Source organism: Hyalella azteca, unplaced genomic scaffold (assembly GCF_000764305.2).
Source record: "Hyalella azteca isolate HAZT.00-mixed unplaced genomic scaffold, Hazt_2.0.2 contig17993, whole genome shotgun sequence".
Taxonomy (NCBI): Eukaryota; Metazoa; Arthropoda; class Malacostraca; order Amphipoda; family Hyalellidae; genus Hyalella; species Hyalella azteca.
This window is the reverse complement of record NW_025947752.1, coordinates 108,102-132,561: the sequence shown is the minus strand read 5'-3', so window position 1 is coordinate 132,561 and position 24,460 is coordinate 108,102. Positions and strand designations below refer to the sequence as shown.

The window sequence follows — 24,460 nt, the reverse complement described above, 5'->3', positions numbered from 1 at the left end:
ATAGTACAGCGTGTACTATGTACCTGACACCAATTCTTAACATCGCAGAATATTCACAGCATGTTGCGGGTTTCGAAAGAGCAATTCACTGTTACAATTGTGCAGTGCTTAAACGCCCGGACACCTCTATCCCTTCTACCCCAGTAGGTAGCTGGGTTCAAACCCACAACTCACTGCTCGAGTTTCGGTACTCTGAACTGTAACCACTGGGCCACTCGGCGAGGCGATGAAACCAAAACGAGATTTTCGGCTCATTAACCACTAAGTAGTTCAGACAGGAATAACACTAGTGCTTATCTGCAATTACAACGCCACTTAAAACTCTACCAGCTTTTATTGGGAGATAACGCGCGCGTTATGTGGTCGGGGGAGCGTTAAGTGTGGACCTCGCGTCGCCGGCAACTCTACCGTCAGGAGCGCCGCGCCCCACGGAATATGCAGCAGGCCTGACCATCATGAGGGAGGACTTGTGTGAGTAATTGAGTCCCTTGAACGTCATCCAGTTGATGCCGTCGCCGTAGGTGCGGTGAGGGGACCGGTGGTAGCGGCCGTTCAGGTGCGACTGGCGGGTATTGGGGCGATATTAAACAGGAGTTAATGAATAATGATCCATAGATACTGAATACTGATTCATTGATACTGAATACTGATTCATTGATACCGTACTGAATACTGATTCATTGATACTGAATACTGATTCATTGATACCGTACTGAATACTGATTCATTGATACTGAATATTGATCCGTTAATACTGAATACTAATCCATGCCTACTGATCCATGCCTTCTGATCCGTATATGTTGAATTCAGAATTACAGATCCTCTAAATACTATCTCTAAATACTGTAAATACCCTACTGACACCTCTAACTACCGTAGATACTCTAAAAACCGTAAAATTACGGTATAGAATTAGTTGCTGGGAAACGGCTTTGATATAGTACTGTAATGTTGGCTCTGTTAGTTATGCCTGTGGCCCATTCCTGTTCAGGTTCGGGTCAAAAAATAATTTGAAATCAATCAGACACCGTGACTTCTGTTATCTCATGGCACGTCGTGACTCCCGTTACCTTATGGCACGCCGTGACTCCCGTTACCTCATGGCACGCCGTGACGCCTGTTACCTCATGGCACGTCGTGACTCCTGTTACCTCATGGCACGCCGTGACTCCTGTTACCTCATGGCACGCCGTGACTCCCGTTACCTCATGGCACGCCGTGACTCCTGTTANGTAGTCTCGCCGGTGAGGTAGAAATGTTCGTAGGTCGCCCAGCGTCGCTCCTCGGCCCAGTCCTCCAGCTCGATGCGGAGGACGTAGTCGCCTGAAGACGTCAGCTGGTGAATGTGTTCATTTCCTGCCAAATTATTTACGCTTACAAACTGTTCAGTCAAATAAAGAAGAACACAGCAACTTTAAGAAATAATTAAACATTGCTCATTACTGGAAATGATGAAATTCCCACGAATTCAACGGGAATTCGGACTCTATATGAGGTTTTAAGAACATCTCTCTATTAGTTAAGGCCATATATTGGTTATAAACTTCAAAGATATCCCTCAGACCCAAAAGAATAATTTCTTGTTCGCAATGAAGTGTTGCGGCCAATATGATGTTCAAACTTGAATGCCAAATCAGTTCACCAGACCTCGAGGAATGTCCTACACAACGAGCAGTACGAGGAAATTCAGACTTTGTCTTTCAACATGAATATAACAAATTTTAATTACTTGGATTACACTGTGGTGACTTCTGAAGTTCTATTCGCCTCGTAAATTCTACCAGTTCACGAGCAAGACTATCAATCTTACGTTTTGGTGCAATGGACACGGGTGACAAAAATATAATCATTTTAAAGCACGTATCAAGTGATTAAACATGATCACCAGCCATTAAAAAATTCCATCTGTGTTAAGTATAAGTAACAGTTGTTGTATGAAATCGACTTTCTGTATTAATGACAAATCCAGTACCCTGCCAATAGGAGTACTTTACCTTATAATAAGAATCTATAAACATCCAATGTATTTACAAATAAACTAAGTCCAGTTTACCATAAGTTCACTCGGAAAAGAAAAGCTCAAAGTATACAAAGAATACATTGTCAACATGTTGCCTGCACATGGCAACACTGTGTCAACACGTTGCCTGCACATGGCAACATATGTCAACACGTTGCCTGTACAGGGCAACACTATGTCAACAAGTTGCCTGCACATGGCAACACTATGTCAACAAGTTGCCTGCGCATGGCAACATTATGTCAGCAAGTTGCCTGCACATGGCAACACTGTGTCAACAAGTTGCCTACACATGGCGGTAAATATGTCAACAAGTTGCCTGCACATGGCGGTAATTATGTCAACAATTTGCCTGCACATGGCGGTAATTATGTCAACAAGTTGCCTGCACATGGCAACACTATGTCAACAAGTTGCCTGCACATGGCAACATTATGTCAACAATTTGCCTGCACAGGAACCTTATGTCAACAAGTTGCCTGCACAGGGCAACACTATGTCAACAATTTGCCTGAACAGGGCGGTAAATATGTCAACAATTTGCCTGCACATGGCAACACTATGTCAAGAAGTTGCCTGCACATGGCAACATTATGTCAACACGTTGCCTGCACATGGCAACACTATGTCAACAAGTTGCCTGCACATGGCAACATTATGTCAACACGTTGCCTGCACATGGCAACACTATGTCAACAAGTTGCCTGCACATGGCAACAATATGTCAACACGTTGCCTGCACATGGCAACACTATGTCAACAAGTTGCCTGCACATGGCAACAATATGTCAACAAGTTGCCTGCACATGGCAACACTATGTCAACAAGTTGCCTGCACATGGCAACATTATGTCAGCAAGTTGCCTGCACATGGCAACATATGTCAACAAGTTGCCTGCACATGGCAACAATATGTCAACAAGTTGCCTGCACATGGCAACACTATGTCANTCGTCTCTTTGAGATGCTAACGCTGCTTCTTTCGAGCCAGCTTCAGCGGGCTGGACAATTGAGACCTTCCGCCTCTTGTGGGTGATGAATAATTGAGACCTTCCATCTCTATGGTGATGTTCATCTTGACTTTCGGTGCGAGATAGCTAAATAGCTGAAGCGCTAGTAAACATTTGGCCACTAAACTAACTAACTAACTATAAGGCGCACCAAACCTGCCGGACATGGCAACTGAATTATGCTTTAGAATATCTATATCATGTGCAGCAATGCCGGCTGAATCAGAACATTTGTTTATGTTCGTACATTAGGCACAGAAAACCTGCCGGACACGGCAACTGAATTATGCTCAAGAACATCCATATCATATTATATCTGATATAGAAGTGCCGGCTGAATCAGATCACTTATTTTTGTCCGTACTGAAGATACACCAGATCTGCAAACATGCAGCAACTTGCGCTGTAGAATATCTTCATCGTACGTATTGCGACAACGTAGAAATCAGAACACTTCCTTATAAATGTCCGTACATTCGAGGCACACCAGCACTGCTGGCAGGTGGAAACTTAATTATGCTGTAGAATATCTACATCCTGCGTGATACAGTGCCGTCTGAATGAGAACATTAGTTTATGTTCGGACTTGAGGCACACCAAACCTGCCGGCACACGGCAACTTAATTATGTTATAGAATATCCATATCAGGTGTATTGCAATAACGTCGGAATCAGAATACTTCTTTAAGTTGATACATGAAGCACACCAAAACTGTAGAAACGCTTGAGATTATCTATATCAGGGGTGTTGCAATGACGTCGAAATAACTTTTTATATGTTCATACATAAGGCACACAAGAGCTTCAAACTTACGTTTAACTTATACTGTAGTGACGGGAATGTTTTAGAGATGAGCTCCGTTGCTAAACATACAGTATGAACGAGGCTGAGGAATTGCCATCACAATGCAGAAGTGCGGTTTCACTTTCACATTAAACGCAAATACTAGAGGCACATTATTATATTGTCGGGGCCCATTCGATAAATAAATGATATATAAATAAAGCCGTCAGTGGCCACCAGACGTAGTGGAAAGTAAAAGTTTGAATCAATTCCGGACAGATGTTTGTTGTTAACGCGCTCTGCAGAATGTGATGGATGAGCATGAAGGTTTCCGGTTAATGTCTATCGAGTATAGGTTTAGGATTACTTTTTATCGAAAGTAAACGAATATGATTTTAAATTAATGGGTGCTCATGTATCAACATATCTACGCGTAACGTAAACTCCGTAGATGAAATATATTATATACCTTGGTCAATTTTCAAATCTTCCATTAAAAAATGATCAATTTACATTTGAAGTGAATGGTAGGTTATGGCAAAAATGAAAAAAATATCATTACATAAATTGAACTCATATGAAATATAATTTACTCGGCAAATTAAAGAGTCGCTATTTCATTTAATTCAAGAAGTATTCGTCATTGCACCTAACGCCATGCATAAAAAAATTATACGTTGATGACATATAAAAGCCGATGTTAAGTACGAACGACGCGGCACCACCGGTTAGTGAGGTTACATGCATGCATATGCAGCAGCGGCTTATACGTTGATGATATAAAAGCCTATGTAATTAAGTAGAGGTTACAGCAGCAGCGGCAGGACGGAACATGACGCTGCAGTCTTCTTTGAAAAGTCAACAGTGAACAGGAAGCTCCGTAATTGGATATGGCTGTAGATGAGGTCAAAACATGTGAACGAGTATACTTCCTCCGCCGCTTTAATAACTACATTCATTTTAATACATTCGCTCTGAATCGATTTGCGGTTTTGGTTACGTGAGATTTGTACCTTGAGTTCAAAGCTGAAGAATTTCAATTTATTATATCCAAATAATAATAAATTAGTGCACTAAGCTCAATTATGAATCTCTATTGATATTCTCACTTTTAGGTCAGCGTTGGGAATGAATTTTTTTCTCACCTAAGGCAACATAAGAAATAACAGTGCTTTTTCTTTGGGTTTCATCAGCTTTTACAGCAAAGCCAATTGAGGAAAATCCCGAAATTCCTGACACGACATACTACTTTACGTCTGTTATACAACTATCGAGATCCTTTCACATATCAATAGACGTTTATTTCCACTCCTCGTCTTCCTGCTATCAAAATCTTCTCATACACACGAAGACTCTTTGACTCTTATTCTGATAAATCTTAGAATTTCAACATGTTTACCATTGTTAAGATGGAGACATTTAATTTTTGCACTTGTCCACAATTTTAGAAACTATTTAGTTGTTTAGTTTGAGGCCGAGCGCATTGCGATGAAAATATAATGTGTATGGTTTACCTGCAAGAAAAATATAACTCAGTACTCACTGCAGTGAGTGACAGAGAGCGCATTTTCTCGTCGACGAAAACGTGAAGTCACGGACGGACAGACGGACGGACGGACGGACAAACGGATGGACAGACGGACGGATGGACGGATAAGGTGAGCACAACAGTGCATTTTTTCTATAAATGAGAAAATGCGCTAAAAAGCGCTCTGCACTGCATGGGCAGTAGTGAATCAGTTGGCTGGCCGCTTGCGGACCAAATAACGTCGTATAGCAAAAATTTTTTAAAATCAATCGTATCACTGAAATGGATATGTAATAATTTGAATAAAAATTTAAATAGCCACGCAATACGAAAAAATGTTTAAGAATCTGCAATTCATTTATACTTATTCAAATTCGGGGCATTCTGGGAGCCAAGTGCTGAATGAAAACTTTAACTTCGACAACACCGTTTATTGCAATAAAAGGACAGCAGTGAGATAAGCTCACTAGTTTAACACTCATAAATGATGAAAGACCTAACGCTTTGTTTACGATATTCCTGTAAACTTTATAAGCACTAAATTCAGGAGCATGTCTTTAGATTTCATCTGTGATTTGACGATAAAAGTGACTGTACGTGAAATTACGTTGAAGGTTGATCTCAGTTTCTCTGTTCACGGGCTACCCAATTGTGTTGTTCTAACATGGCTGCAAGTATCCGTCGACTTAAATATTTTTATTGATGTAATTAGCATTCCCGTCTCTAAAAAAAACTCTTGATGCGGCATTGAATGCGACCCTTCCAAAAATTGGCACGAAGGATGTTTGGTGGCTGAAAGAATAAACACGAAACATTCAAAAGAACAGCAACCAAAAAATACAACGGATTTTTTTAAAGATAACAAATGAAAATATCTGGCAAGATCTGTCTACTTCTATTCACATTGTGTAATTTCTAATCAAAAAATTAGGTTAAAACAGAAATATCCAAGATTAGCACTAATTTGGTGTTTTTCCTTTGCTTTCCGTACTTGGACTTGAAGATGTGCATTGGTCTACTTCCAAACAGTCATGGAAGTTTTTTTTTCTATTTTTACGACTGAAAATTTACAATCTTCTTTTGTTTGTTATCATAATTCGACATTATCTTTTGCGTTATTTCAATTTTTTTATTGTAAGATCGACTAGTGAAAATATTCATTAGCACCAGTGATTACAGTTAATGTAAAATTGATACGTCCTTCATCTGTATAATAAAAAACGTAGTGGAGCGATGTTGATTCACTGTGACCCAGGTCGTGAAGTGTTCTAATGTGTCACCATTATAGCCTGAACCGAACTCATTTTCTTTGAGAAATAAGCAGGCGTAAGAACCAAAATCTTGCCACTAGCGACGACCTTGTTGCAAGACACTGTTGCCTCGCAACCGGCCGCTCTAATCCACGAAACTCCTTCTGTGGTATTTTCTGCCAACGTACATCGACGTAGTGTTTATGTAAATTGATTTTCAGGCGAATAATAATTTACTGTTCTCATTATAGAGAAAATTTGGCCAAAACCTCATAAGTTTGAAGTGCCTGGCAGTCAAGATGGTAGTCAAGATGGCACTCTAATGATAAGTCGCAGCACCAACCCGTCATTACGTGTCTCAATGCATCCTCAGATTATCCGCAGGCATGCACATGCATTGTTTTTCTTTCTCTACAATGCTTCGATATCAAAGTAAGCGGTAGCATGCATGCATTCACGCGCTCTTTGTTGAATGTTTGAATTCTTAGCGATTCCAGTAGTAGGGGCTTAAAAGTATCTATGCTTTTAGTACAGTACATCACCGATTATTAGTGGCGTGCAGGAGCTCTACACTGAAGAAGTGCCCATAAAAAATATACCTACTTAAAAATGAATTGAATTGAATAGTTTCGAACTAAATTACGCCTCGCAGCTGCATAAATTGCAACAGCTGCGAAATTCATATCATTGTTCCTAGCATTTTGCTTTGATATACCCGATCTGCAAGTTGATTACCATTGATATTCGAAAATTGCTTAGAATTAGACGGTAGAAAACCTGCTTCTTTACAGCATCATGTAAAAAATGAACCATCTGCATTACTATTAAGCTTATAACAAAAAAATCAAATTTGAGTAATAAAAATTTAGTGCGTTAATTAAAAAAAACAAATTTGCGTAATTAATAAACAAACGCCTCATTCCACAGTTAGATTTCTTTGTAATTTACAATAAGGATGGAACGACCGTACCAAAATGTGAGCTTCGTGAAAATAGAAAAATAATAAATTGGTAATAGAACTCCACAACCACAAGAGCAATATAAGAGATCAGGGAAATAACAATGCAGCCCTGACATAAAAAATTGAACCTACTCAAGGCCAGCAAGTAGGAACTGATTAAACAAAATGCCCATACTTCAATAATAAAAATATCCGAAATGAATCAGCTAAAAACTGTACTTGTTTCGAGGTAACATAGTTTCAGGATTAACTTTTGGGCTGAAAAGTCAACAGTTTAGCATAAAAGAGAGCCCTTCTAACCGATGAGAGTTAAATCAGAGGCCAGTTCAACACGCATTTTATTCTGCGATCCCTCACAATAACTTAATAAGTTGCGGCAGTAAGAGTTCACTAAGACGAGACACGGAACCAGCGTTTGTAATGGATGCATTGGGACTTGTCCAAAGTGATGGTCAGAATTCATTGGGACTTGCTAACAATGATGGTCAGAATTCATTTGGACTTGCTCACAATGCTGGCCAGAATTCATTGGGACTTGCTCACAATGATGGCCAGAATTCATTGGGACTTGCTCACAATGATGGCCAGAATTCATTGGGATTTGTTTACAATGATTGTCATAATTCATTGGGACTTGCTAACAATGATGGTCAGAATTCATAGGAAATTGTTCACAACGATGGTCGGAATTTCCTGGGACTTGTTACCAATGATGGTCAGAATTCATCGGGACTTGCTCACAATGATGGTCAGAATTCGTTTACGACAACTTTGTTTACACGAGGCACGTGTGAGATGGCAGCTTTGACAGTGCATTCACTCTCGCTCGTCCTTGTTTACCCCCGCCCGAGTCGTCATGTGATCCCGCCGAGTGCGTCAAGCGTAAGACTAACAAGAAGTTGTTGGTCCCACGCAGTGCAACAAAACAATTACAATTTTAAAATGGCATTCTAATTTCAATGTTATTCATTGGAGGAAAGACTTGTGAAAATGGTTTTAAACTCCAGTCAGCTACAAAAAGACAGTTTTAACAATTTACTGAGATTAGGATTTGAAAATCATACGGCTTGCACTTGTCATGATTGAGTGTGCAATTGAAATTTAAAAACCACGAGCTTCCAGCGAGCGGCAATGAAGGAAGAAATTAACATAAGGCCTGCTTACTTCCTGTACACATCGTAAAAATACGCACCAAGTAGAGACACGTAGCTTGTTAATTGTACGTAGGGACGAGTATATTGGTCATTACATGAGCATGTGTTTACAACAATTCATTAGGTTTGAAGAACGCCTACATCTAAATTATTCGATGACATAAATACTGTTATGTTTTGTACAAAAAAAAAACGCAAGTAAAAAATTAATTTCAAGGAAACGGGATCGAATTAACGGAAAGTAATTACAACACAGTATAGGTAATTCAAATATGGAGGACGGTTCTGCAATGAAAACCCGATTATCAATTTTTTTTAGGTCAATAGAACTCTCGATCCGATCGATCAAAGTTAGTGATTAATTTTATTGATAGAGAAAAAGCATAGATATAAACGAAATAACCGTTCCAGCAACGTGCATACCATTTTATANCGCTTGCTTCTCATAAGATAATTCTCGACTCGGTTGCACAGCGATCAAATTACTTGGGATTTCTCTAGCAGTTTTCATTGCCAATTCATTCTTAATTTATATTCAAGCATCGCTTCTTTAGTTCAGCTAATAGTTCGAATTTTTCTTTGTGTGTTACACATTTTCACGCGTACTTCTCGCTTTTTTTTAAATACTGTAATTAATTTTTCATTATATAACTTACGTGTTATTATAACTTACGAGCAGTCTATCGTGCCTTACATCGTAGTCCATCAATTTCACTCATGAACAAAAATCAGGTAAACACACAACAATACACCAAAAAAATTCACAAACACAATCTCGACATCACCTCGAGTTTTTAATTGTGTGAACGAATAATTTCAGTTCCACAAAATCACACAATCGGTACTTTAGTTATTGTTTAGATTCATGCATTAGATAGAAAACTTTATTCAAATTCGATTGAAATACACGGAAATATTGAGTTAATATCTGAAAAGGGTTAAATGAGTGATCAAAACCCATGTAAGTGGAATCTTCATTTAAGTTTGGTAGAGAAATACACAGTGCATTAATATATCATGTTTGCAAAATTAAATAAGTGATCAATACCAAGCAAATAATGTGTCATTGTTTACAAAATTAAATAAGTGATCAATACCCAAGCAAGTAATGTGTCATTGTTTGCAAAATTAAATAATTTAATAAGTGATCAATACCCAAGCAAATAATGTGTCACTGTTCTCAAAATTAAATAAATGATCAACACCCCAGCAAATGATGTGTCATTGTTTGCGAAATTAAATAAGTGATCAATACCAAGCAAATAATGTGTCATTGTTTACAAAATTAAATAAGTGATCAATACCAAGCAAGTAATGTACGTGTCATTGCTTGCAAAATTAAATAAGTGATCAATACCAAGCAAGCAATGTAAGTGTGGTTTATCGTTAATGCAAAATTAACTAAGCGATCAATACCAAGCAAGCAATGTAAGTGCTATAGATGATGCCCACCTTGACGGCCACCCTGAAGGAGCACACGGCGGGCTGGATGACGTACACGCCGCTCTTCGCCTCGCCCCCAGCAGCGATGTCGGAGCAGTCTTATTAATATTAACTGGAGAACTGATTTTCCAAACTCTGTTTACACTTTGCCGAGCGTTTACAAGGATTTGTTCTAACTGTAACTACTAATTTTAACTGGAGGATTCATTTTTCAACCTATCCTTACACTGTGCATAAAGCTTGCAAGGATTTTTAACTGGAACAACTAATATTAACTGGAAAAATTATTTTTTAAACTTCAATAATTTAGTTGAGAATTGATAATTTTCAACGTAGTTAGTAAATTGTTAATCTTTATGCTGTGCCGAACGCTTATAAAGATTTGTTCTAACTGGAACAACTAATATAAACTGGAAGAATTATGTTTCCAACTGCAACAATAGTTAACATAATTAATATTAGTCGGTTAACTGCTTGTAGCCACAATTGACTCCATTAATATAGTCATAACTGTTAATTTATCGACCCAAACTTGGGCTTGACTGATCTCAAACGCAATAATTTTAAATGCGAAGAAAACTTAAACTTTAATCCATATAATCAGAATATGCGGACTCACTTAGCGCGTCTTTAGAGATCCTAGTGGCAATTTCAGCGGCGAGTCTCGTGACGACCGCGAGGTTGACCATCTCAGCGCGACCCCAAGAGGGGAACGGCTGGAGGGTGAGGCTGTCCGTCAGGTGGTCGGTCCTGGCCGTACTCTGAGGACGGTTACAGTAACTTATAATCACATATCACAGCTGAGATGGTAAAAATGTCCACAGATAAAAGGAATTTTCGGGAAATTTCTATTTGCTATATGTAATTGCATTAATAGTGAGTATTTTAGGTTAGAGACAGAAATCAAGTAGATTTATTCTTTATTGTACGCGCAATTGCGAAGAATTTTCAATTCCAATACCAATTTTTTCGCCATGTAATTGAAGGTCGTTTTGAATTCAAAAACCCCAAAAGGAGGAAAATTGCACGATGCTACGAAATGCGTTCCTAGTTTTTTAGGATGAAGTGAGAAGAATTAAATGCCTCAAACACAAGCAGAGTCTACTGCTTAGCGAGAGCAATCACCTGCACAATAAAACTTATCGAGTTCAATAGCAAGCCGTGAAATTGTACGGGACAAAAATATTTCTGTTAATTCAGAGGATTAAAAATTTCACTTCTTTGTTTCACTTGAACTTGAACTGTCGACAAACTCAAATTCAAATCATGAAGTTTTTTGTCTGATCAAACGACGGAACATTGTTTGTTTGTCTATTTCTGCGGCGCGAGACGGCGAATGCGTTCAATACGTGAGAATTTACGAAACTTGTACTTAAACTTTTCACATTAGCAAAATATTCAAAGAAAAAATTCAAAATTTAGCATTGCCTTTCCAGTCTACCAATAATTTTACTCCCAGATATTCAGGCTATCTGGACACAAATACATTATTTTCAAGTCAGAAAGTTTAGTATGTTCCAGTCATCAGTAAGACGCAATTTGTGTCTACAATAACAAGAGATTGCAGTCCCATGGATCTACACTGTACCTCGCTTTGGGATCCCGCTTGGTCTAGCAGAAAGTCGTCTCGCGTGGCTTTGCTTTCTTGCAGCGGAGACACACTTGGACTCGGGAAGGCCCTCGGCAATGAAAACGAAGGTCCGAAAGGACGCCCAGGACCAAAAGGAAACTTTGTAGACTGGCCAGACGTATCGTCTACGCTGAAAAGGCCATGTTTATTGTCAGACGCAGCGTCAACCACATCCCGACTTGTCTTATTGACGAGTCTGGATGTGTCCGATGAGATGCTCAACAGCCGCGAGTCGAGCGCCAACTGTGAGCGCTTCACGGTCTCTGACAAGCGGCTCTCGAGTGTGCCAAGATCGTCTTTGAAACGTCTTTCTGTTGCCTGCAACAGAAGAAATTATTTCTATCAATTTCCTGTTTAAAAATGTTGTCGAAAATAGCATAGTTTTAAGGTTGGCGTTAATATTTAGATTCTAGATTTCGTAAGATAACAAAATAGTGAACTAAAACTAATAGTGTGAACTTAAACTAGCCTTAAAACTATAATTTTCGTGCCATCATAAACTTCCGTGCTCCTTTACATTTTAATTACATAAATTGCCTGGCACAACAATAGCGATTTTGGGGTATTGCGGGCTTGCGGTTTCAAGTTTCCCTTTAAAAGGATCCGAACTTATGCATGGTCCATAATTGATAATAAATAGATATATTCATATATCTCGACAAATTAAACGGAGAATGCTAACTTATAAAGATAATAGATCCATAGTTAAAATCTTGTTACTTTTATGGATATTGACGGTTTTAATGCAAATTTGTATAGGTATTTATTTAGCAGCACGGAACGAAACTGTTGGAGTTCATTGGTAGCAGAGCTAGCACGTCGCGCGTTGGTCAGGAGCTTCCCTGGCCAGTAACCGCTCTCGTAGCCCAGTTACGCTGCACCCGCGTATACGTCATTTAATTTGCATTGAACTCGAATAATGAATAAAAGATTAATAAGGTAAACTTAACGTTGTTTCCTTGCCGTATCTGACACCCATGTCATGAGCGACATTTCATTACCTGAGCACATTCTTGTCTAGGGTATTGCGAAAAAATATAACTCAGTACTCACTGCAGTAAGTGACAGAGAGCGCATTTCTTCAAAATCGACGAAAAACGTAAAGTCACGGACAGACGGACGGAAAGACGGACGGAAAGACGGACGGACGGACATGACGAGCACAATAGCGCCTCTTTTCCATAAATGAGAAAATGCGCTAAAAAGAGTGAGAATAACCCCATGATAATTGTACTCCATAAACAATATATAAAACTGGAGAATATTGGCTGCTGGAAAATTTTATTGTTATAACTATTCGTTAGTCGCTCGGTCATGCAGAAGGCTGCTGTGAGCAGAGTACATATATTAAGTCTGAAAAAAGTTGAATATATGTTAAGGGTCTAAAGACATTTTCTTCTTTGTGTGTTTACATTTGCAGCCAATTGAATTAGCAATGAAGATGAGCGAGCTAAACAAAAGAGCTCAGAGGCCCTGCAAAAAATCTCCTAACATAATGATTCTAATCTATATGTGCTTGACGGTTGACTGGTGTACGTACATACTACATAAAATCCACAACATACATCATCTAATTCGATGTTCACATGGGAAAAAAATTCATAACAGAAACGGACCCAGCCTTACTTATGCTGTGGAGCCGTGAATTACGAATGAATCTTGGTGAGAATAAAATGCTCCTAAGTGCGGCATGAAGCCTACGCGCACCGTGAGTCTGGCGGAGAAGGCTGCCGAGGCCTGCATGTAGCCTACACGCACCGTGAGTCTGGCAGAGAAGGCTGCCGAGGCCTGCATGCAGCCTACACGCACCGTGAGTCTGGCAGAGAAGGCTGCCGAGGCCTGCATGNTTTTAATATTAAGGGATTCTGATTTCCTTAGGAATTTTATGACTGTATGGATATGAATTTTTATCTCATTTTTATATAGTATTTGATATATTAAATATAATTTTAATATCTTATTTTATATAATTTTATCATTAAGCGATTCTGATTTCTTTAGGAGTTTTAGGACTATATGGATAAGAATATTTATCTCATTTATATCGCTTGAAGGCATATATCACTTCTATCCTTGCACACTTACCGAGCTCTTGAGCGTTTCTGGACGCCTGGGAGACGGCCTCCCTCATCTCTCCATACTCCGTGAGCAGCTTGCTCTGTATGTGCTCTAGTGTGCTCAGCTGTCATCAATACTAGCATTATTCGTATATTATTAGCAGTATCACTATTACGTTGAAATAATGTCGGGGTATATATATATAGTATCTGCTGTAACAATACTACACTGAGACGTCTTAACGATGGAGACTATGGCGAATTTAAATGATGGTACAGTTAGTTTAGTTGATGTGAATTTAGTTCAATAGATTAAAGGAAGCCTCGCCAAATAATATAGTCGAGTTGTACTCTATTGCAAACCCACAACGAAGAAGATGGGAGGAAGGCTGACGAAATATTATCACTCAACAGAAGAAAAACACAAAGCAAATGTGATAAAAGAATTGGAAGAAAGCGATGCTGTGTGCCTGAAGCTAAGCCAAAATTGAGAAATTATGTTGTGAGTAGCGTACTTCGCTTAATTGCTGGCTGGTGCAAGCATATATTCACGAGGCTTGTTAAACAAATACAGAGTGAATTTTGGAGTAAATAAAAACACCGTCACACGCATGAACAAAGTCGAGCTGAGCTTCTAAACAACTATAAAAAATTAGTAGATGCTTGTAAAGAAACCTTCAAATTGTGAAAAAAAACATTGTTACCCATTAAGTAGTTATTAACAGCAGAATACATCAAAATAATTGTAAGGTTCAATTATCTGAAACATTTTGAGTTGTTGAATCATTCTTCAATTATCTGAAACATTCAAAGTTCTCTGAAACATTCTAGAAGTTCATCAGATTCAATTCTAGGATTGTTAAAAAATTAGCCTCATATGTCTCTCCTATTAAGTAATAAAAATCTCCATCTACTGATATATTATGCTATAAGATCGAAGTTTGTCCTACAGTCAAGAAATTTCAACGGGCTCATTTCACTGAAAGCATCCGTCGTAATTTGCATCCCGTTAACTATTAGTTAGTTAATAGCGTTAACTATTAGTAACTATTGTTAGTTTAGTAGCATGGTATTCGGCCAGCTTTATGGTAAAAGACCAGTGTTAATAGCATGGTATTCGGCCAGCTTTGTGGTAAAAGACCAGTGTTAGTAGCATGGTATTCAGCCAGCTTTATGGTAAATGATCAGTGTTAAAATAATGTTATTCAGCTATCATCATAAACATACGGAAGTCCTACAGACCTGCCTGACGATGCCCTCGGTGAAGGTGTCGAGCTTGACGATCCTGAGGGCGGTGTGGAGAGGCTCGAGCTCCTGACGAAGAGCTGAGCTCACCGTCGCCGCGATGGCCTCCTTCACGAGGTCCTCCACCTCAGTTACGCGGACTTTGCGGCGTCGCGCGTCTGCCGGGGACGTTTACATACACTATACAATTAACTATAATAACAATACAATTAACTATAATAATCAATAACCAATACTTAATTATTAATCAACAGAGCCAATGTATGGCCAGTCTGTCAGGGACGTTCAACAACAATACAATTAATTATAATGATCAATAATAATTACTTATTAATCAACAAAGCCAAAGTATGGCCAAAGTATATGGCCAGTATGTCACGGACGTTCAACAACAATGCAATTAATTATAATAATCAATAACCATTAATTAATAATCTTAAAGAACTCCCCCACCCGCCCCCCTTTCATGAAATGTCGTGAAATCATAGATCAACGTAGAGAGATGGCAGTGGTACCGTTGGATAGGGCAGAATGTCAGCTTTAAAATTAGTATAAAAACCGAAAAAGTAAAAATTTTCAATTTTAGGGTAGACGCTCCCCTTAACCGCCCGGCCTCCTTGCCGATTCTGACCAGAAACTGGCGCACAGAGCTGGGATCGAACCCGCGCCTCTCTGCTCCAATCATGGTACTCTGAACTTTAGAACTCGTATAATAAATAAAAGATTAATTAGGAAATTTAAGGTTGTTTCCTTGCCGTATCTGACACCCATGCACATAGTTACATGCAATAGTAACAGATTGTCTGGCCATTAGTTAATGATAGTTGACTAATCATAGTTTTCTTTGAATGTGGACCATGAGCGACATTTCATTACCTGAACACATTCCTGTCTATAGGTATTGCGATAGTGAGAATAACACCATAATTGTACTCCTTAAAAATTCTATAAAACTAGAGACGATTGCTAGGTAAAAAAATTGTTATTATAACTCTTCATTAGTCGCTCGGTAATCAGAAAGCTGACGCGTGAAAAGAACATATATTAAGTTTGAAAGAAATGAACATATGGTTCTAAAGATATTTTTTCGTTTGTGTTTTTACATTTCAGCCAAAGGAATTAGCAATGAAGATGAGCGTGATAAAAAAACGGCTCAGTGGCCCTGCAGAAAATGATTCTAGCATAATGCTGACAATCTAAAAGTGTTTGATAGTTGAACGGTGTACGTATATATTATATAACATCCACAACATAATTCATCTTATACGATGTTCACATGAGAAAAAAATTATAACAGAAATATACCCAGCCTTACTCGTGCTGTGGAGCCGTTAATTACGAATGAATAGACAAAATGTTGCCAAGTATAAAGTACGGCATGTAGCCTACACGCACCGTGAGTCTGGCGGAGAAGGCTGCCGAGGCCTGCATGAGGACGGCTTTGAGCTCTTCAGTTTTGGCCGGGCCTCCGCCGCTCTCAGCGCTGCTGCTGCTGCTGCTGCGGGTGCTGGAGGGCGGCTCATCTTTCCTGTAGCAGGCAGCATAAGAAATTTCATTCTGAGTTCGTATTGACTTGAATATTTATTTCTAAACATTAGGTTCAAATCCCCGAAACTTTCATTCGTGTCATAAACTTTAGACTACTCGCAAAACTAGCCACTTTTGCGACTTCTGATTTCACATTTAATATAATAAAGTCAATAGTACCGTAGGTATAGTATTAGAAAGAGAAATTTGGCAGATTTATTCTTCATTGTACTGTCGTTAATTGTGAAGAATTATCACCTGATGTACAAACATGACGCTGGGGATGTAGGAGTTAATTGTCAACTCACTTGCTGCTCGCAGCGTCGGCCGCCAGCGAGGCTATCTTCGCCTCCAGGCCAATGATCTGAACCGCTGCTCGCGAGGGTATGCGTGACAAATATATAAATTAATTAAGTAATTGATATAAATATTTATTGTCTAAATACGAGCAAAAAGCTACGAGCGAAATTAACTTATTTCCATAACAAAATAATAACAATGCGTTAAAAATATACAAATAAATAAGTAATAGACTAATAGATAAATATATATATTTTTCTAAATACGAGCAAAGAGCAATGAGAGAAAAATTAACTTTTTTCCATAAAAAAAATAAAAATAAAAACAATCAAATACAAATTTTGACGAGTTGTTGTAATTCTTTCACTCATTTTTGACGAGTTATCCGGAACTAACAATCACGATTCTACATAACCTTACATGAATTTCCGTTCAACTAACAAAATGTTATCGAATTCATGGACATAAACTTATGATCTCTCGCAATTATTAATTTCATGAAACTGCTGAAAGTGCGCAGACCTCAAAAAAAGTGCGGTCTCTTTGTCTAATTTAAAATGTTCACGCAAATGAACTATGCTATTATAGTAAGCTCGTTCCAGGTGCCTACACTCATTCCTAAGTAGTATATATAACTAACAATACGTAAAAACTGGAGAACATTTTTTTAATATTAAAGGATTCTACAACAAATATCTTATTTCAATATTAATACTTATTTAATATATTGAATTATATATTGAATTAAAATTAAATTATATATTAAATTTAATTTTAATAAATTATTTAAAATATATTTTAATATTAAGGGATTCTGATTTCCTTAGGAATTTCATGATTGTATGGATATGAATTTTTATCTCATTTTATATAGTATTCGATATATTAAATTTAATTTTAATATCTTATTTTATATAATTTTATCATTAAGGGATTCTGATTTCCTTAGGAGTTTTAGGACTTTATGATAAGAATATTTATCTCATTTATATCCCTTGAAGGCATATATCACTTCTATCCTTGTACACTTACCGAGCTCCTGAGCGTTTCTGGACGCCTGGGAGACGGCCTCCCTCATCTCACCATACTCCGTGAGCAGCTTGCTCTGTATGTGCTCTAGTGTGCTCAGCTGTTATCAATATACAAGCATTATTCATATATTATTAGCAGTATCACTATCACGTTGAAATAATGTCGGGGTATATAAATATGGTGTCTGCTGTAACAATACTACACTGAGACGTCTTAACGATGGAGACTATGGCGAATTTAAATGATGGTACAGTTAGTTTAGTTGATGTGAATTTAAATCAATAGATTAAAGAAAGCCTTGCCAAAGCGTATAGTCAAGTTGTACTCTATTGCAAACCCACAACGAAGAAGATGGGAGGAAGGCTGACGAAATATTATCACTCAACAGAAGAAAAACACAAAGCAAATGTGATAAAAGAATTGGAAGAAAGCGATGCTGTGTGCCTGCAGCAAAGCTTAAATTGAAAAATTATGATGGTAAGAAGCTTACTTCGCTTGCTGGCTGGTGCAAGCATATATTCACGAGGCTTGTACAAATCATACAGAGCGAATTTTAGAATCAATAAATAACACCGTCCCACGTATGAACAAAGTCGAGCTGAGCTTCTAAACAACTACAAAAAATTAGTACATGCTTGTAAAGAAACCTGCAAATTTTGAAAAAAAACTTGTAACCCATTAAGTCGACATTAACACCAGAATACATAATAATAATTGTAAGGTTCAATTATCATAAACATTCTGAGTTGTCCGATACGAATATACACAAGCGAATCATGCTCTCTTCACAATCTTCACATGCAGCTATATAGTAACAGTCAGTATACGTCTAAATTTCATTTATTGAAAAGTTAATCGGATTCAATTCTAAGATTGTTACAAAAGATTAGCCTCATATGTCTCTCCTATTAAGTAATAAAAATCTCCATCTACTGATATATTATGCTATAAGATCGAAGTTTGTCCTACAGTCAAGAAATTTCAACGGGCTCATTTCACTGAAAGCATTTCTCCATCTACTGATATATTATGCTATAAGATCGAAGTTTGTCCTACAGTCAAGAAATTTCGACGTGCTCATTTCACTGAAAGCATTCGTCGTAAGTTGCAACGCGTTAACTATTAACGGAAATTAGGCTTAATTGTAACTATAAACAATGGAAACTGAATGTTAAATGACCAGTATTAGTTTAATAACATGGTATTCGGCCAGCTTTATGGTAAATGACCAGAGTTAATAGCGTGGTATTCGGCTAACATTTAATAAATGACCATTGTAAAAATAATGTTATTCAGCTAGTATCATAAACATGCAGAAGTCCTACGGACCTGCCTGACGATGCCCTCGGTGAAGGTGTCGAGCTTGACGATCCTGAGGGCGGTGTGGAGAGGCTCGAGCTCCTGACGAAGAGCAGAGCTCACCGTGGCCGCGATGGCTTCCTTCACGAGGTCCTCTACCTCCGTCACGCGGACTTTGCGGCGTCGCGCGTCTGCCGGGGACGTTCATAAACAATACAATTAATTATAATAATCAATAACCATTAATTAATAAACAACAAAGCGCAAGTATTATTTTAGATTTAAATATAGCAACTTTAATTTACAAAAGTCCAAAAAAAAACTGGGTGCGTTTAGGGGATTTGTAATGCTGAAATTAGAAGTTCGACCATACGATAGAATATTACTCTGAATCGGGAATGAGGGCATCATAATTGAAAGGTGATCAAGTCGTACAACTTGAGCGGAAAATCTTGTAATTCCCAATTTATAAATTTTTTGAAAAAGCCTTTACTGTATATTGTCTTTAAAATATATAGAAATGCAAGAGGAACAATTAATTGGACAAAATCTGTACGAAATATCATAGAATAATATATTTTGTATTATAGCAGCAGTACATTGTCGGTAACACATGAGAAAAAAATTCATTGCAATTTTCATTTCAATTTTTCGATTTTATACAAGCTGAGTTTAATTTTGTACATAAATTTTACTTAATTAAACGAAATACAACATTTTCAAAAAAATTCTATTAATATATCGAGATTTGCGACTATTATTTGATAGAAATTAAATATTGTTAGTTTTATTCAGTTTGGAGTTCATTCGTGCTTACTGAAAATGCAGCAATGAATATCAATGATAAAAAAAATCGTGACGGTGTTGTTGTTGAAGTATCGTAATTTAATCAAAAAGTTCTGCGATCGATAATTCGTTGATCTTGCAATACATCTGTACATCCTCACCCATAAATAACATTTTTGAAGTTATATAACTTAAATTTAATTTTAATAGCATTTACTTCTTTCGAGCCAATTACAGGCCGTTATGATGGATTTAAGTTCCAGCTTGCTTAAAACATTTCTTTTAAACCAATAATGCATTGGCAGAATAGCAAATAGACGTACAAATACACGATGTGTATTTGTGTAAATACACTAATACAAATACACGATGATCTCACACGTCACGTGTGAGATCATCTGTATGCATACAAACAAATCTGCGTTTTCACACGATTGAAATCATTTGATTTTTGTGTGATTGCGCCACTAGATGTGTGAACGTTTGTATGCCTTGTGGCTTACAAGATATAAGATATAACTTAAATAGGGGATTAGCAAGCGAGACGCGCTCTGAACGCCTTCAGAGGTGCCCGCGGCAAAGGCTACCCTCTTCATACAGATCAGAACCTTACAATAGCATTAATAAAGAAGTATTCGATAATAATACCTACAGTTTAAGACTGTGCTACTGTTGAATTTCATTATAAGATTATCAAATTCATTTATAGATTTATTCAACCTATAAATTTATTTTTAAAAATATGTTTAGCTTGTAAATTATAAGTTAATTAGTATCAAAATATGTCGACGTAGGAGGGCTCAGAATAAATTTTAACTAGTTGAACCAATTTAAAAACACTGGTTAAGACTTCCCTGTTTTTAACCGTTTAAAAACAGGGAAGAAAAACCACGAATGAATAGACGTGAAATCAAAGACACACAACAATTTAAAACATAATTCAAGCATCTAGTCGCAGCGAATTGGAGTACAAAAAAAACTGTAGTGGCTGGATAAAACGCAGATCCCCACTCAAATTTTCCAGGCCTAATTTCAAAGGCGCAGATTCAAGCACAATAGCAAACTATTTTTTCTGAACGCACTCAGAAGTGATGACTCCTAATTGGCAAGGAAGCAATCCGGCTGGAGATTAATTAGAGCAGCGAATGCCGTAAATCATGGGATCGCGCGGCCGGCTGTCGACCGCGGCTACATGGAGTGAGTCTGTGATCTATTCGTTCTAAAGCACTGATGGATGGCCGCTCAATGAGTCAGGCAGAGTCGCTGCCGACCATCCAATCACCAGCATTTGTACATGATGGTAAAAACTTCAGCACCTTCGAACATGGCCATGATTTTTAGGAGTATAACCTTGAGTTATTCAGTAGGCGGCGCTGCAAAATATTTCGGCGTGAATATTCATGTATTTTATTCTACTATACTCGTTTTTGTAATGATGATTGCTCCTCTACTGGAGAAAAACTGAAGACACTCGATAATTATTCCATATTGCTTGCGTAATAATATCTGTCTATTCACAAGTTATTTTTACTTAAGAGTTATACCTACAAGAAATGAACACGAGCAACATTTAACCATGCCAGGAATCTACGTAAAAATATCTAATATTCAAGTGAAAGGTGTTACAAATTAAATAAACTTATGACCCATTTGGAAACTTGAGCAAGAAAGCTAAAAAATAACACCTAAAATTCTGGGACATTTATTATAAAAGTGATTACAATAATCGTTAACTCCCCACTGTGCAGATTGAAATGAATCGTTAACTTATTGTAAAATGCTAGCAATACACTTAACTCAAAACATTATGATTTGATGAGGGCAGAAAACTCGTGTAGGAAAAAAATAAATCAAATATTGAATTCTTTTCAAGTACTCAATTGTAGAGATGAGAGACTTCGACTGAAGAACCGATTAACAAGATACCGTATACCACTTGTATATACAAGATCAACTAAGATATCATAAGGTGATATATATAATTATCGACATAATCTTACAGTCATTATAGTCAAGCTGACATTATTGGATTCAAGACTTAAGAGGCAATTAACATCCAAAGCGTTTCAAACGATAACTATCAAGCAATTACTTTAAATTGTTGAACATTAGTTGAATTAATGATCTAGTTTGCACTCGTATGAGACAACTTCTTGATAGGGTATCCCGTCACACAGTATCTTAGATCCCGTCACACAGTATCTTATATCCATCACACAGTATCTTATATCCGTCACACAGTATCTTATATCCCGTCACACAGTATCTTAGATCCGTCACACAGTATCTTATATCCCGTCACACAGTATCTTATATCTCGTCACACAGTATCTTATATCCCGTCACATAGTATCTTAGATCCCGTTCGAAAGGTCAATGAAGAAGAGAGATCAACGTAAGAACGATTACACATTGTCGAATTTTACTTGGATAAAAACGTATAGAATGTACGAATCACGATGCAGGAATTGAAAATTCGATTGATAAGAGACAAAAGTCTGTATTTGTTGCGATTTGCCTGCATCGTGATTACTGTTAAGCGAAAAGAATTATGACACAACATTTAAAAAGCACTCGTTGAGATCGTCACTCTNATTAACGTTAATCGAAAAGAATTATGACACAACATTTAAAAACCACTCGTTGAGATCGTCACTCTTTTTACACCCAATCCTCCTTGCGCCACAAGAGTGAAGTTCAATTAGCTCAGGTTATAAGAAGCGATTGCTTTGACTGAATAGACCCGTTAACTACGACGTCAAGTCGAATACCAGCGCAAAAATCGTAAGCAATTAATGCTCGATTTGTATGCAAACGAGTACCGAGTTTTATGCAACCTTCACCCAAAAAGTAAGAGCGATCGAAAGGCGCCGAGTAATTATCCTCCCAACAAAACAGCCAATATCAAATTAATTTGAGGCATAAAAAACAGCGCATCGAGGCAATCATGCAGTCACAATAGTGCGGCGCTTGCTCATTAAAATTCCTACACTTGTTCAGAACTTGAAAAGCATCGCTAATTACGTCTCATATACGGACCAAGCACGCATCCTATTCAGGTCAATTTTAATTATATAATCTATAAACAAGTTATTCGATAAGCATGGATGAATTTCGTAAATTTGGTACTACATGCAGTGGCACTACCAACAAATAATTTTATCTAATGTAACATGATATTTTATCTGTGATGATAAACGATAAATATTCTCTGCCTCGATATGTACTATATAATTAACATTCTTGGTCATTCACGAGGTATAGTGCGAGCACCGCCGCTAGCTCGCTTGTCACACAAATAAAAAACTTTTACCTAATCTTTGCAAAAACGGTTTAAAATCAAATTAATATTATTTTTATCATTATTATTCATATTATTATGCGCATAATTCTACGCGTCAAGATTATTATGGACCATGATTTTCAATCCTCTACGAATCTATGTCAAGACAATAAAGCCTAAAAATTGCTTCGAAATTTGATCTACATTCTATAGATATTATCTCGCGAGATCCACTGATGCAGAAAGCCAGCCTATATATGTACACCAATAACCTAGTTTGCAGGATTTTATAGCTTTCAAAACAACATCATAGGAAAGATGTTGGCAATTTCGTCACTGCGTTGTGCACGCGCATCAATCACTTGATATTCGAGGCGTTAAATCTGAAGGTCAATCAAAACTGGAACGGTGCCCCCTGGGCAATTATTGCATTTCTTGGAAGCTTCTAAGACTCAAATCCGTGTGCTCCTGACATTTAACCTGAAGTTCTTCCAATTTTTGCACCTGGATATGTAACATCAGTCGCTGTTTCAGTTTCGGGATTTTTTAGTATGTAAACATTTCACCTAATTGTGTGTTCCAAAATAAAATATGGGAACGTCTTTGTCGCATATTTTATTGACATATTTCGGATGGCATGAAGATGCTTCGAATGTTTTCAAGATAATAATTTGTCCCTTGCCGTCAAACAAGCTCATAAATATGCATGAGTACGAATGCCCTGTGAGGGTCTCGGGAATGTCTGATCCGCTTTAGACGCTATTGAGTAACACAAGTTCTGACAACGTAAAAAATGCAGATGCAATAAATGCAGGAATTAGATGCATAAAAAACATAAAAGTTGTTCGAGAGTATACAAAAATAAATATTTTCACCAATCAACAGAAGAATTAGACCGAAACGAACGTGGTTATATATTCAAGTCAGTACGCAATAACTTTTTATTCAGTCAGTGGTTTCCTTCATAGTTGCTCCACACATCGATACCATGCACGTGGCTCTACAAAACGTGAAGCCATCTCCACTATTCAAAGCATTCATAATCCCCAAACAAATGCAAATTAGCAGACGAATCTGAGAGCATATCGCTGCTGCTGTACCTCTCCATTTATCCTGAGCACAGTACGAAACGTTTTACTCCTTCCGAG

The 24,460-nt window shown here is 37.6% G+C and overlaps 1 protein-coding gene across 1 annotated transcript in view; it reads right to left on the bottom strand.

Moving 5' to 3' along the window:
• Positions 1-1,231: 1,231 nt before the first annotated feature.
• LOC108672001 overlaps positions 1,232-24,460 on the bottom strand; it is a 41,601-nt gene continuing 18,372 nt past the window's right edge. Inside the window, exons 2-8 of the mRNA XM_047885478.1 lie at positions 19,274-19,434; positions 17,945-18,041; positions 16,921-16,984; positions 16,481-16,613; positions 11,742-12,101; positions 10,773-10,914; positions 1,232-1,359 (exon numbers count right to left, since the gene is read on the bottom strand). Coding sequence (XP_047741434.1) covers positions 1,232-1,359; positions 10,773-10,914; positions 11,742-12,101; positions 16,481-16,613; positions 16,921-16,984; positions 17,945-18,041; positions 19,274-19,434 — 1,085 coding nt within the window. The remainder of the gene's footprint in view (positions 1,360-10,772; positions 10,915-11,741; positions 12,102-16,480; positions 16,614-16,920; positions 16,985-17,944; positions 18,042-19,273; positions 19,435-24,460) is intronic.